Here is a 17,404-nt window from a genome sequence, read left to right on the forward strand (position 1 = left end):
TGATTAACGGCATGAACAGCGGCCAGGGGACATCTCCTGCGACCCAATGGAGGCCGCCGTGTACCGTGTAACTAACTACCTGCCTCCCTTGGTCGGTCCGACACTGCCACCCGGGCCCCTCCGGCTCCAGCCGGCAGACGACCGGGTGGGTCAGCTGGAGCAAGAATACGAGCTTCAGGGTAGGTACGTACTGTGTACATCGAACCGGCCTCCGCTGCTGCACCTGGGACTTTGCGCTCTCCCTGGTGCGAGCCCCAAGATCTCCAATTCCAGCCCTAAGGAGACGGAAACCCAACGCCAGAGCGCCATTTTGGGGCTTGCAACGTGTGCTGGACACCCATTGAGCTGAAGACGAGTCGTCAGGCCATGTTGGGATGAGCAGGATCAGGAAACCATGGTAGGTGCTGAGGGCCGGGCCTGGGCCAGGGGCTCCCCACTTCCGGATTGGTTCCCGCGGCGTCGGGTCTGCGGCTGCTCTCATGCACCACGGGCACTTGGGTGCAGCTTTCACAAGCCTTCACAACTTACACAGTAAGGTTGTGTCGTTCTGGTCTTTTTGGCTTCTTTTTATCCTGCTGAGGCTCGGCAGCAGCAGAAGCATACATTGCCCACCAACAAGTCCCATCCCCTAGCATACACAGTGTACGCCAGTCTTTTTGCTGAGACGTAACGTGAGTGCACAGCCATCGCCAATGAGCAACCGTGGCTTTCGGGCGGCACGCGGCCATGTCTCGAGTCTCCCGCGGGGAAGAGAACCGAAGGATAGGTATGTCCAGGCCCAAAACACTACACCGTAGGTGCTCCGGAAGAAGTGACCTGGCAACATCACCCATCGCTCCGAGTCAGATGAGTTGATCGTGTTGATCCGCATATGGTGTGTCGAGGCCAACTTGGCTCGAGGCGCTGGAATTGCTTATCGGTGCATTGGCAACGAGAGCACTTGATCAATCCCACGCTTCTGGTGGAATTTTTATGATCCACGGCATTATAATCCTGAAGTCCCTGTCAAACGGTACTCGAGTCCGCCGGAGACAACAATCCCTCGGCCCAAAACATTCAGAGCTTTGCGAAACAAGACAAAGTTGGCAGCCCAGGCTGGTTCAGGCCGCCCTATCTTGCCCAACGCCACACATCTATCGCTCCAGAAAGTGAGGGGTTATCCCTCCGATGTTTGTAAACCCAAAGACTCGGCCCTAGCTTACCTAGGTACCTATCTACCCACCGAACCCGAAGTGTCTTAGACTCGGTGATCCGCCTCGCTCCTTGTTCGTGTCTCCCAGGGCGTGCTCGGCCGGTTTCATGACTGGACAAGTTGCTAGGTTACAATGTTCGTCTGTTATATCCTATATCTTGCGAATAGCTTTTGGACGCCCATCCACCTTAACCACCTTCTTTTTGGGGCTATGTGGTTGTCAATAACTCAGCCGCCTTTTCTTGATCAGCGCATGTGAGATTCCCTATTCTCCGCTCAGAACCTGTCTTCCCCAGCCACAACGGAGAGCTCAAGCCTTTCCCGATTCAGCCAAGTTGTCTAAAGTGGCAGAAGATCGTTTCTCGTGTTGTGAAAAACACGATCCGATAGAGATTCTGACCCAATGACCCAACGCCTGCTATCACGCTAGCCATAATCCGTCCCACCTTGTGACACTTACCGGATGTTTTGTAGGGACCCCCCCATCGAAGCTTGGCCTATGAAAAGCGAAAATAGCAACCCATTCAGAAGCGGGATTTTAAATGGAGAAAGCAAAAGAGAGGAGGGGAAAATGAAGAGGCGGGGGGGAACGAAAGAAAGAATGGAGTGACAGAGACCCATTCAACTGAAACATTCCCAAAAAAAGACCGCCATGCCCATCCCCCCAGAAGCCCATGAGGACTTCAAGCATCAGCAGGACCCTGACTCCTCGTCTTCCTCAAGGTCCTCCCCACAGGAACCGCAACAGGAGCCTGTTTCCTACCACGACCCCCCTTCTTACCGGCAGAAGACGGAGGTGATTGCTGTTCCTTGCCAGCGTCAGGGGCCTCGACGTTGCCATTGGCGTTCCCGTTGGGTTGAGTCGCGGGAGGGGTGATGACGGTGTCGGTAGCGATGGCGGCGGTGGAACCGTTTTTGTCCTTGTCCTCCTCTGCTAGCGCCGTCGGAGATGCTGGAGTGACCTCTTGGGGATTCTCATCTGCTTCTTCCGACGCTACCGTCTTTACTTTCTTGCTGCTGCTGCCCTCTGCGCTCTTCTCAGCCTCCTCGACCTCCTCCGCATTGCGCTTGACACCCGCCTTTCCTTCCTCCGCAGCCACGAAATCGGGGGCGACAGTGGTCGAGGGAGGGAGAGAGGTCTCTTCTTTCATTTCCGTATCTTGATTCTCGGCGCGCTTGGCGTCGACGGCGAGTTGGTCTGCGATTGGCTCCGGACCGGATGGGACCTCCACGGCTGATTTGGTCGCCTCAGAGGCCTCGCCGCCGGTAGCAGCAGCTTCAGCTGCCGATGTCTTTGCCTCGGTCACATCGGCGAGTTCCGCCGGCGTAGGGGCTCCTTTCTCCGGCTCCGTGTCTCCACTTTCCCCAACGTTGACCGTCTTCTCCGCCGCAGCGGCGCCGGGCTCAGTTTCGCCGTCCCCGGACTTCGCGGGCTCGGCAAGAACCGGGGCTGAAACATCATCGCCGGCTTCCTTGGTTTTCACATCCGACGTAGCGTCCTCTGGGGCGGGAACTGGGCCTTCAACTCCGCCTGTCCCAGCCTCCGTCTCGACAGACACGTTCTTCTCGAAGGGTTTGTCGGGTGGCGCCGGCGCCGGAATCTCCGCGACGCTAGTAGCTGCAGCCGCAGTCGATCCAGCAGACCGATCGTTTTGTGCGACTATGTGTGCATCGGAACAAGGAGGTCACGCGTCAGCATGGGGTTTTCTTTGTCAAGTGCCGCAGCGTGCATCTCGCATTCCACATTATACGCCGTCTCCACTGTGTAGACCCCGGCATGATGTCGCGTTGGAGTCGGGCGCAGCATCTTACCTTTCTCCAGTTCGGCGGCCATGGCGGCGATGACGTAAGAGTGGACTGGCGTGCGATGGCTCGGTGGGATAAAACGGCACTCTTGCGTGGGATCCGAGAACTGCGGTATCTACCCTCCGGGAGAGACAGGCGGCCGATGGCAGGATCGAGATGGGTTGTATGGAAGAGAGATGATGGATGACTGAGACGTCGGTGGGAAAATGGACAGAAAAGTGGCAGAAATACGAGGATCATGGAATATCACCAAGATGGGATGGGATGTCACCGAGGCACAGAGAAAGCAAGGGGAATATACAGTGCCATGCATACCTCCTCGGAGGCTCGGCCCCTCTCATAGCTCCCCATGACACACGCACGGTGCGTTGATCACCTCGATCGTCAGCGAAATCGCGCGGAGAGACTATGTAAATGGCGAGTCACGACGGGCAGACTGGAACGGGTCTACTGTGCTAGGTGACACGGACGAATCAGGGGGGGCCCAGGGAAGGATGGAGCTGCGAATGCCACAATGGCAAGGTCGCCGTCATCGCTGTCTCACAAATGCGGCGCCTGTCCTATCACATCTCTACTGTGTTAGGTAACGGGGAGACATAGGGCACATACATACTGCGTACTAATTATATGCGATACCCATCGCGATGTGTGAGTGGCAGTGAACCATGCAGAGAAGTGTGAGATGACAGGTGGGACCAGGAAGAGACTCCATCTGCAACAGCACATCCGGGCATCTCGATTAGCAACCAACCGGCTGTTCCCGAGTCACCTATCGCACACGTTAGACGCCGCGGAAGATGCTCTAGCTGGAGCCCCAGGATCCGGGGTTCCACGGTGATGTGAAGGGGACGGGAAGATGGGTCGGGGGACTGGGTGCACTCTGGGGTTCCAACCTGGAACTTGACCAACGATTCCATGACACAAACCATCTGCACTTCATCTCGCGATAATGCCCCCAGAAGGCAGAATTGTCTTAACAATCCTTTCCGTTACCCCCCGGGGTAGGTAGGTAGGTACATAGGTACCTTAGGTTTCGTGGGATATCGTTGTTGGCATGGGATCGATAGGCAGATTTTTTTTTTCCAATGGAAAGGGGGGGGGGGGTGGGGGTGGGAGGGGCATTTTGCTGCTGCATGGTGTTGATCTCGAGATCTGATTCGTCAATTGGATGCTGTAACCGTCCTTCACCCCGCAAACCCCGCCAAACCCAACTCGGCCAAGATCAAGCCAAGGATTCGGGACCTGACTTTTCCAGCAGCTCCCAAGATTTTGATCAACGCAAGACCGTCCGGCTACCCGCGTGAACCACACACCGACGGTGCCGGCAAATACCCAACACCCTTGGCATCTAACGTTATCACCAGCATTTCCAGCCAGTCCGGCCGAAGACGACGATGAGGAATGTGGCACAGACGGCTCGGCATTACCGCTCCGAGGTTACGTGACCACGATGGAAACGCCCCAATCCATAATCCATGGCCCACTGCATCATGGCATCATGGTCCCACCGGGCGGCGGATGGGGGGGGGGGCCCTTGGCATCCCCGGCTGTTGGCGGCTGGGTGAAGTGAAGGCGTCAGAATCATGAACCTTCTTTTTTTTTTTTTTTTTTCTTGTTCACGACGAGCCACTTCGCCAGCCAATCAATGCCCGGACCCCAGCGAAACCTCGGTCAGCATCCTGTCGGGACACCGATGCAGCAGCAGACATGCACGACGAACATGTTGGTATGGCCGACCGCTGCGATGCTACACCGCACGCCTCACCGTATAGGTTTCGGAGTGCCCGCTGAAAAACTAGACCAGCCACAAAAGTGAGAAAAGGAAAACACAACCAGGGGAATACATGCAATCTCATGTCCACATCACCAGTAGATCACCAGCCCGCCAATGCTCGGCTGGCACGTGAGTAGCCACCGCAAGCATGGTTAAGCCCGGAAACAGCCTGGCGGTCCGCCCACCGGGCGCCAAGCCTGCGCCAAGGCGCTAAATACCCTGGTCTAGAGTTTCGTAAGCCACAGGCTGCCCTATCACAAAGCCGCGCTGTGTGCGACGGTGGGGGGCCAAGATACGGGTCCGGTGGAGTGGAAAGTCGGATCCGCCCCGCGCGCCTTCCCAACACGCCCAAACGGCCCCAAGGCACGGGCTCCGGCCTGTGAAGGCTAAGCACTGATGACGCCCTGCGTAGCCTTCTTGCCACCCGATTTGCACATCAAGTGAACGTTATCAGCGGCCCTGGTGGCGCTGATGCCCCACAGCAGGGGCATCTGGCACACAACGACCACGCAGCCGTGTCGAAGCGAAGCGCGCGTAGCGTGGTGGTGTCCTTGTACGCCGTACTGTGTACGTACGTCGTCGCTGGCATCCGTGCCGACGAGCCAGCGACCAGGATGAGGATTTGTCGGCTTCGGAGCTGGTCCCGTCCCGGCGCATACACGTACTAGGACTTCACAGCAAGTGCAGCTTCTGCGTCCGGGTGTCGGTGTGCGAAAAGCTGTTGGCTTTGCCGGGGGCGGGAGAGGGATCACTCAATTCCGTGAGCCGCTTGCGCCGGGGGCGGCGTCATGGAAAGTCCCAAGATCTTGGCCACATCCAGGTTGGGGGTGGTTGTGGCCGTTGGCGAACATGAAAGAACGTCAAGGACGGGCCTCCCCAGCAAGGTTCTCGACCGAACTCTGGTCCATTCACCTTGGCGGAAGGAGCCATGGTACTTACACAGTAGATCTCGGCGGAATCTCTTCGCACGTGCAGGTACTTAAACAAAGACACGCCCCTTCCCCATTCCTTGACGTCCCCCCCGTTTTTTGTTTTTTGTTTTTTTTTCTCTGGGCTGTCGTCATAGTCTTCAACCCATAATCTGGGTTCCCATCATCCAATCACCTGCCGAACCTCACTCAGGTGATAGCTGGGTAGGTACATACATGAACCTGATCCCTCTCACTTCCACCAAAACACCGGCCTCCCCCTTCAATGAGCTTGACTGATCGACCCGCCTTAATACAGAATACCGGCTCTTTTTAAGCAGAGTCCCACGCGGACCTCTCTCTCCTCGGGCAATTGTTCCCTACACGACGGGAACCCTTCTCCCGCCCTTGCTCTGACCCCTCTGTCCACATTCCGTTTGCCAATGCCGCACGGTGGTTGCCGCTTTGGGTCCTCTTCGTCGCGTTTCCCTCCTCCTTGAACTCGTCCGCCTCCGTTGCATAGGGTACCCTGTATCCACCCCCCGCATCCGATGGCAGCCGAGTTTCCAAAACATCCCTTTCTTCTCTCGATCCCCGAGGTCGAGAAGGCCACCGGCACCAATGTCGACAAAGGCCTGACGTCGGGCCAGGTGGCCGAGCTGCAATCAAAGTACCCGCCCAATGAGCTCGACGTGGGCGGTAGTGTCGCCTGGTACACCATCTTTATCCGGCAGCTCTGCAATGCCATGATCTTGGTACGTTTGTCCTTGTCACTGTGCCATTGGCCACCTCTGGGTGGGGGCCCGAGGGAGATCTGGCCGAGAAGATGTGAGGGACGCTGACCGAAAACCTCCCCCAGGTCCTCTTCTTCGCCATGGCCCTCAGTTTCGGCGTAAATGACTACATCGAAGGCGGCGTCCTCGCCGCGGTCATTGTGCTCAATGTCACGATTGGCTTCTGGCAAGAGTACGGCGCCGAGAAGAAGATGGATGCGCTTCGCGCCCTGTCTTCGCCCAGCGCCACCGTCCTGCGCGATGGCAAGACCATTGTCATTCCAAAGTGGGTTATTTCTGCGCTCTCGCGGTGTTCTCGCCCCGGCCCTAACCCCTTGTTAGCTTCGAGGTTGTCCCCGGCGACATTGTCTACCTGAAAATGGGCGACACCGTTCCTGCCGATCTGCGTATGTTCGAGGCCATGAACCTGCAGTGCGACGAGTCGTCGCTCACGGGCGAGGCCATCCCGGTCGAGAAGCGCGTCGAGAACGACATCCTGGTCCCTGGCACCGACACGCTGGCCACCACCGACGAGGAGGTTGGCATTGGTGACCGCATCAACATTGCCTACGCCACCACCATCGTGCGGAAGGGCCGCGGCCGCGGCATCGTCATCGCCACGGGAATGAAGACCGAGGTCGGCAAGATCGCCGCGTCCACTTCCAAGAAGAACAGGAAGCCTGGCCGCTCCATGAACTGGAAGAAGTACGGCAAGGCGCAGCCTGTCAAGGGCGCTTTCCGGCGGACCTACGACTTCTTAGGCAAGTTCCTGGGCTTGACCGAGGGCACTCCGCTGCAGATCAAGCTGGCCAAGCTGGCTTACCTGCTCTTCTTTTGCGCTCTGCTGCTGGCCGTCATCGTGTTTGGCGTCAACAAGTTCGTCGTGCCCAACGAAGTCGTCATCTACGCCATCTCGACGGGTATTGCCATTATCCCGGAGTCGCTCGTTGCGGTCCTGACCATCTCCATGGTCGTCGCCACGACGGTGATGCGCAAGGCCAACGTGGTCGTTCGGTAGGTGCCTTAGAGGATTTTGGTGTTGCCCAGAATGTTGCTGACCTTCCACAGCGATCTCTCCGCTCTCGAAGCCCTCGGCGGAGTCACCAACATCTGCTCCGATAAGACAGGCACCCTGACGCAGGGCGCCATGATTGTCAAGAACGTGTGGCTGCCGCCGTCCGCCGTGCTCTCGGTGCGCGGCTCGTCCGACCCCAGCGACCCGTACAAGGGCACCGTCCATGACAAGACGGAAGAGGTTGAGGAGAAGAAGCGCGACTTCGACCAGGAGCGTACGACCCAGGCCATCAAGTTTGACGGCGTGCCCGACGAAAAGCTCAACCCCAAGCCGGAGCGTCCGGCCAAGATGGCCGAGCTCACCCCGGCCCTGCGCATGTTTTTGCTTTCGGCGGCGCTATGCAACCTGGCGACGGTGCGCTACGACGAGGCCGAGAACGCCTGGAAGACGACGGGCGAGCCGACCGAGATTGCGCTTCAAGTGTTCACGCACCGCTACGACCGCAACAAGAAGGCCATGGAGGCCATGGGCTGGAAGCAGGTGGCCGAGTTCCCCTTTGATAGCAGCATCAAGCGCATGTCGGTCATTTACGACGTGCCCGAGGGCAACGACGTCGGGTTCGAGGCTGGGAAGAGCGTCGTCTTCACCAAGGGCGCCGTCGAGCGCATCCTCGACCTCTGCACCCACGTGGGCGCGGGTGACAACCAGGAGCCCATGACCCAGGAGCTCAAGGACAAGATCCTCGATCAGATGACCAAGTTCGCGTCTCTGGGCCAGCGCGTCCTCGCCGTGGCCTACCGCCCTTGGCCGGCGGGCAAGTACGTTCCCGAGTCGTCTGCTCCCGCCCCCGCTGGCGAGGACGAGGAGACCAGCCCTGCCCAGGATGCGGCTCGCGCCGGCGTCGAGAAGGATCTCGTTTTGCTCGGCCTTGCGGGTATCTACGACCCTCCCCGGCGTGAGACTTCGCCTTCCATCTTTGATTGCTCGCGTGCTGGCATCCGCGTGCACATGCTTACCGGCGACCACCCGGAGACGGCCAAGGCCATCGCCAAGGAGGTCGGCATCCTGCCGAGCAACGAGGGCGTGCTCTCCGCCAACGTGGCGAGCACGGTCGTGATGAAGGCCACGGATTTCGACAAGATGACCGACGAAGAGATCGACGCGCTCGAGGAGCTGCCGCTCGTCATCGCTCGCTGCGCGCCCGAGACCAAGACGAGAATGGTTGAGGCTCTGCGCAGGCGCGATGCGTTCATGGCCATGACGGGTGATGGCGTCAACGACGCGCCGTCGCTGAGCCGGGCAGACGTTGGTATCGCCATGGGCTCGGGCAGCGACGTGGCCAAGTCGGCCGCCAAGATTGTCCTGACTGACGACAAGTTCAACTCGATCGTTGCCGCCATCCGCGAGGGACGTCGCATGTTTGCCAACATCCAGAAGTTCGTCCTCCACCTCCTGAGCAGCAACGTCGGCGAAGTCATCCTGCTCATCGCGGGTCTCGGCTTCCAAGACGAGTCGGGTTTCTCCGTCTTCCCCATCTCCCCGCTCGAGATTCTCTGGATCAACATGGTCACCTCGTCCTTCCCCGCCTTTGGTCTTGGCCGCGAGAAGGCCAGCGCCGAGGTGATGCGCAAGCCGCCCCATGACAAGCGGCGCGGCGTCTTCACGAACCAGATCCTCGTTGACATGCTGGTCTACGGTCTGCTCATGGGCATCTGCACGCTCATGACCTTCGTCATTGTCGTCTACGGAAAGTACGGCGGCAATCTCGGTCACGACTGCAACCGCGCGTACTCGGAGTCGTGCATCCCCGTGTTCCGCGCCCGGGCGGCCGTGTTTGCAGAGCTGACATGGCTGATCCTGCTCAGCGCGTGGGAGTTTAAGGATATCCGCCGGTCCATGTTCAGGTTGAACCCGGACGATCCGTCGCGCTTCCCGCTGTTCAAGGACCTGTACAACAACCGGTTCTTGTTCTGGGCGGTCCTGATTGGCCTGGTCAGCGTCTTCCCCACGGTGTATATCCCCTACCTCAACCGCGACGTGTTCAAGCACACGTCCATCAGCTGGGAATGGGGCGTGGTGATTGGCATGACCATCTTGTACGTCTTTGGCATTGAGGCGTGGAAGTGGGTGAAGCGGAGGTTTGGCATCCTCGAAGACCACAAGGTTGTCCAGGGCCCGTGGAGTCAGGGCGAGGAGGGTGCGAAGAAGTTCTACAAGAGCCAAGGCATGGGCGCTGTGAAGAACTGGTTGAGCTTCGGCAGGACGTTCAGCGTGGGCAGCAGGACCGAGTCCAGGTCTAAAGCCCAGTCGGCCGGCCCGCTCACCCCGGCAACAACGATGCCGAAGAATGGAAACGGGACGAGCACGCCCGGGCCGGTGCTGCCGGCTTCTTCGCAGGCTGCGGCGGGAACCACCGGGACGACGACGCCTACGACGCAGGAGAAGGAGAGGTCGTCGTGAAGGGGGGTGGTTGGTGGATGAGTTTGGAAAGAACGGGGGTGGGAAAGCGGTGTGGCTGTTGGTGGTAATGAAAAGGATGATGGGGGTTGGACATGATACCCATCATGATGCATGATCATGACGAGCGCTTTTCTCTTATAAAAGCCAGCTCGGCTCTGCTGGTGGTTGGCTGTTTGGAGGCGAGCGTAATGTAACAGCCTCGGGGCTTTGGTTTGCTTATGATTTCAAGCGATGTGTATCGTGTATGACAATGGCAGGGTTGAAAAGATGGCCCGTTGTCGGGGCCAGGTGCGGTGCTCGTCTACGAGATGCCGAAGGTGATGTGTAGTTACCTAGATTGAGGACCTGACGCAAGGTCAATTGGGTGGGAGAAAAGCAGTATGCGAAAAGGGGATGTGATCAAACTACTTTTTTCTATCTTCTTCCATTTCTTTTACTCTGATTTCGCGTGTTTTCTCCATGCCCGGCTTCATGGTTACAAGTTCTCTGGATGGACCCGAGGGAGGTCATGATGGTGTCGTCACAAGCAGTGCCTTACTGTGTATTACCGATAGTTAGGTACGGTAGGTGGTAGCTAACTCGCATGTACGAAGTACAGTGGTGGGTTCTCTTGACTCGAAGGCATTGTATTGGGCGTCTTGGCAGGGGGCAGGGGTGCTCACCCCCCCCCCCCCCCCTGCACATGCAACATCGCCATTCGTGTCGCGTCGGCCCAAAAGTGGCCACCTGACGGTAACTTTGACGTCTTTCCAATCTATTATCCTCCTCGTCCATCATCTCCCATCTTTGATTGCTGTTGCTATACAGACCAAAACCACCTAGGGTGACGACAATCCCATTATCCGTTGTCCATTGCCCATTGCCCATCGGCAATTGCCTGCTGCCACTGCCACTGCCATCTCTCTCTCTCATACACACACACACAGCCATCCACCATGGCGCCCTCCAAACCGTCGGCCGGAAAGGACAGCAAGGACGTTTACTCGGTCATCTTGCCCACCTATAACGAACGCCAGAACCTGCCCATCATCACATGGCTTCTAAACAAGACGTTTAGCGCGCAGTGCGTCTCTCCCTCCTTCTCTTCCTTTCTGCCCCCCCCCCCCCCCCGGCTTGGTTTTTCCCATGCCTGCTTCTCCCAACTAATCTCTCCAACCCTGCAGCAACCTCGACTGGGAGCTCGTCATCGTCGACGACGGCTCGCCCGACGGCACCCAGGACGTCGCTCGCCAGCTCGTCAAGGCCTACGCCCCGCACGTCCAGCTCCAGACGCGCACCGGCAAGCTCGGCCTCGGCACCGCCTACGTCCACGGCCTCCAGTTCGCCCGCGGCAACTTCATCATCATCATGGACGCCGACTTTTCGCACCACCCCAAGTTCATCCCGCGCATGATCGACCTGCAGCGCAAGCACGACTACGACATCGTGACAGGCACGCGCTACGCCGGCGACGGCGGCGTCTACGGCTGGGACCTGCGCCGCAAGCTGACCAGCAAGGGCGCCAACATCTTTGCCGACACGGTGCTCCGCCCCGGCGTGAGCGACCTGACGGGCAGCTTCCGGCTGTACAAGCGCGCGGTGCTCGAGAAGCTGTTTGCGCAGACGGACGCGCGGGGGTTCACGATGCAGATGGCGCTCGCCGTGACGGCCAAGGCCAAGGGGTACTCTATCGGCGAGGTGCCCATCTCGTTTGTCGATCGGGTGTATGGCGACAGCAAGCTGGGAGGAGAGGAGATTGTCGAGTATGCAAAGGGCGTGCTGAAGCTGTGGTGGACGGTCTAAGGGGATGGATGAGCAATGAGGGAGGCGGAAGGAAAGCCGTGGTTGTCGTTGATTCTGTACTCTCTGATTTGTGCTATTTCTTGGGTTTTTTTGTTGTTGTTGCGTGTACAATTTTTGTAGTGACATGACGACGCGGGGTTGGTATGGAGTTGTGCGCGTGTGGGTGGGTTTGCTTCAGCAATGGTGGTATACAAACAAGCTAGATGGAATCGGACCGGTCCTGTTTCCAAAACATTTCTCGTCCCTCTGATCGCCGCTACAGCTCAAATGTTCCTCCCGCCTGTCACGCTAATCGTCTGCCCCGAAATATACGAGCTCAACGGCGACGCGATCGCCAGCACGGCGCTCGCCGCCTCGGTCGCCGTCCCCGCCCTTCGCAGCGGGATGTCCGCAAACTGTTCCGCCCCGGCGGCGGCGCCCGCCTTCTTCTGCTTGGCCGGGATCCCCAACGCCACCTTTTGCCCGTCCACCTCGATGAACCCGCCAGCCTCCTTGTCCGCCGTCAGGCGCGTCTCGATGCGCCCGAACGCGACCGTGTTGGCGCGCACGCCAAAGGCCGGGCCCCATTCCTTGGCGATGGTCTTGGTCAGGCCGACCACGGCCGCCTTGGCCGCGGCGTAGTTGGCCTGCCCCGCGTTGCCGTGCAGGCCCGAGGTGGACGAGATGTTGACAACGTTGCGGGGCTCGCCGTCCTTGACGCGGAAGTAGGGCGCCAGGGCCTGCACGAGCTTGAAAGGGGCGGTGACGTGGAGGTGGAGCATGGTTTGCCATTGCTTGTCGGTCATCTGGGTCTTGAGGTGAGCAGGGTTCCTGGATCCCGATGCCGCGGCCCGCGCGGGATGTCCGGGGGCCAAAGGCACCAAAGCAAGGGAGAGGTTGCTTCCGCCTGACCTTGTGAATCACCGCATCCCAAGTAAACCCGGCGTTGTTCACCAGGATGTGAATCTTTCCCCCTCCAAACTCGGCGGCCTTCTTCACCAGGTCCGCGATGGCCTCGTCGCGGAGCAGGTCGCCGGCCACGGCCAGGGCCTCGCCGCCGCTCGCCCGGATCCGCGCCGCCACCTCCTCCGCCTTGGGGCCGTCAATGTCCGACACCACGACGCGCGCCCCCTCGTTGGCGAAGAGCCGCGCGCATTCGGCCCCGATGCCCTGCCCGGCGCCCGTGATGATGGCGACCTGTCCCGCGAGCAGGCCGCGGGGGTAGTTGAGCTGGCGGGCAATTTGGGCGAGGCGGTCGGACATGGTGATGGCAATGGCAATCGCAATGGCAATCGCAATGGCGGTGGCGGTGGCTCTTTGGATGGTTATGGGATCGGTCTTCCAAAACAGCAGGCGTCGTGTACGAATGGGTGGTTGTTGAGAGCGGGAGTGCGTGTCAATGAATGAGACGGACGGAGGTATAGTACCTGCATCTGCATAGCCGAACTAGGACAAGCCGAGGTCGAACGGCATCCACCCGACCCCGAACGGATCCCGGCCGTCGGCCCCGCTCCGGCGCGTCTTTGGGGGGCGATTCCGACCGATGGACAGGATCCGTGTCTTGTTAAGGTTCTGAGGACGTTTTGTCTATGTGTAGACGAACTATATACCTTACCTGGGTCCCTACTTGTCACGGCTCCTCTGTGGATGCTCCCATCGCTGTAATATTGGCGTTGGAATTGACTTTCTCCAAGTGCCGGGTTGCTGGTGTCGTGTCTTTCCCTGCTCCGGTGTCTGTGTAAGTGCCTGATGTACACACCCAGGGTTTCAGTGGCAGCCACCTGCTCAACCCTGGAGCTCTACTGATGCTACCTGAGTGTCAGCAAGCTCGTTAGCAGCTCCCTACCTACATAGGCTTGCAGCACCCACCTCTTCAAGCAGAGGGTCACACACACACACACACGCACACACACGCACCCGACAGGACCAGATCGACCAACATTGTTCAAGTGCAAACAAACAGAAATTGTCTGTGTTTTTTTTTTTTTTTTTCGCGTTGCTGGATGTATTTATTTATCTATCTTCTATTCTTCCTTCTTTGGCTCTTTTTTACCGTTCTCTCGTTTTGACCACCTACCTACCTTTCTATCAAGCTGACATTTTGGGGTTGGCTAGGTGGGTAACCATTGTACGTATAGTCTGGATGGAGCAGCCGCCGTGTACACAGTAACTAATTAACTGACGGCCCCTCATGCTCTGTGCATAGCGGGGCATTCATGCATGAGGCCGGGCATCTCAGCAACCAAACCGACCGTTCCGTCCTCTACACACACTACATCCAAAACTCCCTATCGACATAGAGAGCCCCCCATCAATGTCGCGACGACCCTACAGACCGCCCCAAGGGCGCAGACCGCCACCAGGGCGAGAGGGCCGCCTGAAGCCTATCGAGCAGGACCCTCTCGCCGAATATGGGTTGCCATCCAAGGGCGAGAAGAGGTTTGCCTGTCTTTTGCCTAGATGCCCGACCTAAAGCGCTCGTGATATCGTCTCCCGCAGATGCTGACTGGCCCTCGGATCAGACTCCTCTCGCACCGAGTCCAAGAGTCATACTATACTCTGATTGTCTCGCGCTACCTTGCCTTCTGCGCCGACGCTGGCGACAGCGATACCTTGCAGAAACAGTTTGCCCGCCATGCCATGGCCGAAGCAACATCAGCAACAGCAACAAAAACACGTTCGTCACCGCCGCCGCTCAAGGCGCACGCCCGTTCCGAACCCGGATCGGCCCCCAACAACCCGGCTGGGTCTGCCGCGGATGCAGGCGCCGCCAGGGCCCCTCTTGGCCTCCATAGAAACGCAGACGCCAACGCGAAAGCCGCCGCCGAACTCGACGCCATCCTCTCCGCCCTTAGAAAGCTTCGCGAGGGGATCATCGCCTCTCGTCGCCGAGACCACTTCTCCACGCAGGTGTTTCTCTTTTCCGCGCGTGCGGGGATCCTCGCGGGGGCTTACGAGACGTACCACCCGTCACTGGCTTACCTGGTCAGGCGGCACGTCGAAGAGCAGATCCAACAGCAGCGCCAGCTATCTCAGGGGAAGGAGGAGCAGGAGAAGCAGCAGCAGCAGCAGCAGCAGCAGCAGAAGAAGAAGAAAGAGGATAAGCGCCAGCAACAACAGCAACGGCAGGAACAAGAACGGCAACAAGAAGAAGCAGAACAACAAGAGGCCGAACCCAACCATCTCCGACGCTCCCGCTCTTGGTCCGGATCTAGCAACACCCGATTCACCGCGGCCAACCCTATTACCGAACCCTCACCCACCACCACCGCCGCCACCACTGACACCGCCCCGAACAACAACAACAACAGCAGCAGCAGCAGCAGCAGCAGCACACCCTCCGACTCGGACCTCACCCCGCTCGAGCTCACCGAGATCCTGACGTACCTCATCCTCGACACCTCATGCCGCCAGTCCAACCTGCTCCAGGCCTACTCCCTCCTGCACCGGCACCGCGGCCGCCTCCGGGCCCCCGACCTCCACCTCGCCTCCGCGACCCTCCGCGCCCTGGCGACCGACAACTGGGTCGCCTTCCGCCGGCTGCTCGCGCGCCACGCGGACGGGTACCAGGCGCGGCTGATGGCGCTCGCGGACCAGCGCGTCACGGCGCACGTGCTCAAGGCGGTGGGGAGGGCGTACCTGAGCCTGCCGAGCGGGGTGGTGGAGGAGTGGACCGGGAGGGGGTGGGGGGAGCTGGTCGGGGAGTTTGGCGTCGGGTGGGAGCTGGGAGGGGACGGGAAGGTGACGATTCGCAAGATTGGCGGGAAGACGGCCTGACTGAGAGAGCCTTGTTTTTTTTCTTCTGGACGGAAGGGGAGGAGAAGGAGGAGGGAAGCAGAGCTGGGGTATTTTCTGAGCGAAAGTGGCGGTTATTGATACCCGAGGACCGGCGGAGGAGAGGGATCATCTGTGCGTGTCATTGCTGTTGTTGTCGTCGTTCTTGCTTGGGGGGCTGATGATGACGGGGGGGCGGTTCCCTCTACCAAGGTTGCGGACGAAGAAAACCGTTGTCTTTTTGACGAGAGCGAGCAAGCATTGGATCCATGCACCAGCGATAATGGAGGGTTGACGGCATTAAATATTATCGATAAGCCGAGTTCTCTGGAGATGGCTATGTACATACACCCCCCCCCCCCCCCCCCACCACACCAAGGTTGTGGTTTGCCCCAAAGGCCATTGCAAGTAGGTAGGGAAGCAAGATTGGGCAGAGATCAAGATGGCCGCGTGTGGACGCAGTCGCGCGCATATCACTTCCCCGGTGGGACAGGAGGAAGCTTGCGCAAGACGTCGCCACACAAGGCAACCCGCTACGTCAGATCATGCAGCCATCCGGCCTGTCCAACATGGGATGCAGCTATCCACCAACCCGCCACGCCCCGCGACACACCGCCACCCCACCTCGCGTGGTCCCAACGAGCTGCTCTTGTTCTGCGTTGCAACCCGGCGGGCCTCGCTCGCTCCGCCCCGCTTAGAGAAGAGCAACGGCGGCCATGATACCGCCGATGGCGCCCAGACCGGCGGCGGCGGCGGTGGGGCGGGGGCCAAGGTTGCTGCTGGCGTCGGTGCTCGCAGGGGCGGCGTCGGTCGTCGCGGCGGCCGTGGTCGGGGCGGCCGTCGTGGTGGCGGCGGCGTCGCCCGTGGACGTGGTGGCAGCGGCGCCGGTGGAGGAGGCGGTGCTGGCGCAGGTAACGGTGGAGGGGAGGTCGGTCACCTTGAAGCCACGGCAGAGCTGCGGGTGGTGAAAGAAGTCGGGGGTTAGCGATGCTTCTCTCTTCTTTCCTTCGAATCCTTTTTTTTTTTGTTGTTGTTGAGAAAAGGAGAAAGAAAAGAAAGAAAACCGACTCACCTGAAGAGCAAACTCGACGGCCTTGGCCTGGTCCGCGGCGTCGCACACGGAGGTAAGGCAGCAGGCAATGTCGTCGAGGAACTGGCTATTGCGGCAAATGCAAGCAACATCGTTGCGGCCGCAGTCACCAATGCCGGACTCGAGGAAGCCGGTGGCGCAATCTTGCTGTGTAGCAGGGGAGTGGCGTCAGCGTTCTCTTGTCTCTCGCCTCGGGGAAAGATGCCGTGTGAACGTGAACCCCCGTTGGAGGGGCATTGGGGGAGCACGTACAGCGCAGGTGGGCAGCTCGCCAGCGCCCTGGGCCAGGGCAGTGCCGGCGAGGGCGAGGGCGGACAGAGCAGCGAAGACCTTCATGGTTGCGGTGGCGTGGCGTGGTGAATGGGAACCCGGGAGGTTGGACTGGACGACGCAGGTCTGTACTATACGTAGGGCAATTCCTGGGTCTGGAGGTCAGGACGAGTTGTTTTTCTCTCTCTTTCACACACACACACACACACACGCTCTCTCTCTCTCTCTCTCTCTCTCAAGCCAAGGGGGGACCAGGGACAACTGCTGTGTAAGTTCTGTGAAGGAGGCAACACGAACCTGTGAAAAGCAAGAAACCAAGTCAAAACAGGACGAGCTCGCGCGGTGGGCATGAACCGTGACACGACGCCCCGGCGTTTAAATACCTGAATACCCCGACACCGCACCACGCCAGGAACCGAAAGCCACGATTCCACTTTTCCCAGAAGGCGATCGTGCGTTCCAACCCAATCGCTTTCCATCATTGGATGACCCCGGTTGGAGTGACGACCCCCGTTCCCCGTCCGTTCCGCGTCCCGCCCCTGTTCGCCTCTCCCCCCCCCCCCGGTCAAGGGCGGCGGCCG

General features: G+C 59.4%; 6 protein-coding genes across 6 annotated transcripts; 3 read left to right on the forward strand and 3 right to left on the reverse strand.

The window, feature by feature from the left end:
* Positions 1 to 1,875: 1,875 nt before the first annotated feature.
* On the reverse strand, positions 1,876 to 3,026 carry VTJ83DRAFT_4693 (uncharacterized protein; the record flags this gene model as incomplete). The annotated part of the gene is made up of 2 exons (XM_071011210.1): positions 1,876 to 2,852; positions 3,005 to 3,026. 2 exons carry the CDS (start codon positions 3,024 to 3,026, stop codon positions 1,876 to 1,878), a joined length of 999 nt encoding a protein of 332 aa, XP_070866143.1.
* A 3,205-nt stretch (positions 3,027 to 6,231) lies between these two features.
* Positions 6,232 to 9,928, forward strand: VTJ83DRAFT_4694 (uncharacterized protein; the record flags this gene model as incomplete). Its single annotated transcript, XM_071011211.1, has 4 exons — positions 6,232 to 6,435; positions 6,540 to 6,739; positions 6,796 to 7,467; positions 7,522 to 9,928. The coding sequence occupies 4 exons, from the start codon at positions 6,232 to 6,234 to the stop codon at positions 9,926 to 9,928; spliced, it is 3,483 nt and encodes a 1,160-aa protein (XP_070866144.1).
* Positions 9,929 to 10,863: 935 nt separating this feature from the next.
* VTJ83DRAFT_4695 (uncharacterized protein) lies at positions 10,864 to 11,710 on the forward strand (the record flags this gene model as incomplete). Its single annotated transcript, XM_071011212.1, has 2 exons — positions 10,864 to 10,991; positions 11,092 to 11,710. 2 exons carry the CDS (start codon positions 10,864 to 10,866, stop codon positions 11,708 to 11,710), a joined length of 747 nt encoding a protein of 248 aa, XP_070866145.1.
* Positions 11,711 to 11,973: 263 nt separating this feature from the next.
* VTJ83DRAFT_4696 (uncharacterized protein) lies at positions 11,974 to 12,952 on the reverse strand (the record flags this gene model as incomplete). The annotated part of the gene is made up of 2 exons (XM_071011213.1): positions 11,974 to 12,495; positions 12,602 to 12,952. 2 exons carry the CDS (start codon positions 12,950 to 12,952, stop codon positions 11,974 to 11,976), a joined length of 873 nt encoding a protein of 290 aa, XP_070866146.1.
* A 1,051-nt stretch (positions 12,953 to 14,003) lies between these two features.
* Positions 14,004 to 15,466, forward strand: VTJ83DRAFT_4697 (uncharacterized protein; the record flags this gene model as incomplete). The annotated part of the gene is made up of 2 exons (XM_071011214.1): positions 14,004 to 14,128; positions 14,212 to 15,466. 2 exons carry the CDS (start codon positions 14,004 to 14,006, stop codon positions 15,464 to 15,466), a joined length of 1,380 nt encoding a protein of 459 aa, XP_070866147.1.
* Positions 15,467 to 16,157: 691 nt separating this feature from the next.
* Positions 16,158 to 16,889, reverse strand: VTJ83DRAFT_4698 (uncharacterized protein; the record flags this gene model as incomplete). The annotated part of the gene is made up of 3 exons (XM_071011215.1): positions 16,158 to 16,418; positions 16,536 to 16,700; positions 16,806 to 16,889. 3 exons carry the CDS (start codon positions 16,887 to 16,889, stop codon positions 16,158 to 16,160), a joined length of 510 nt encoding a protein of 169 aa, XP_070866148.1.
* Between the last annotated feature and the right edge of the window lie 515 nt (positions 16,890 to 17,404).

Source organism: Remersonia thermophila, chromosome 4, assembly GCF_042764415.1.
Source record: "Remersonia thermophila strain ATCC 22073 chromosome 4, whole genome shotgun sequence".
Taxonomy (NCBI): domain Eukaryota; kingdom Fungi; phylum Ascomycota; class Sordariomycetes; order Sordariales; family Chaetomiaceae; genus Remersonia; species Remersonia thermophila.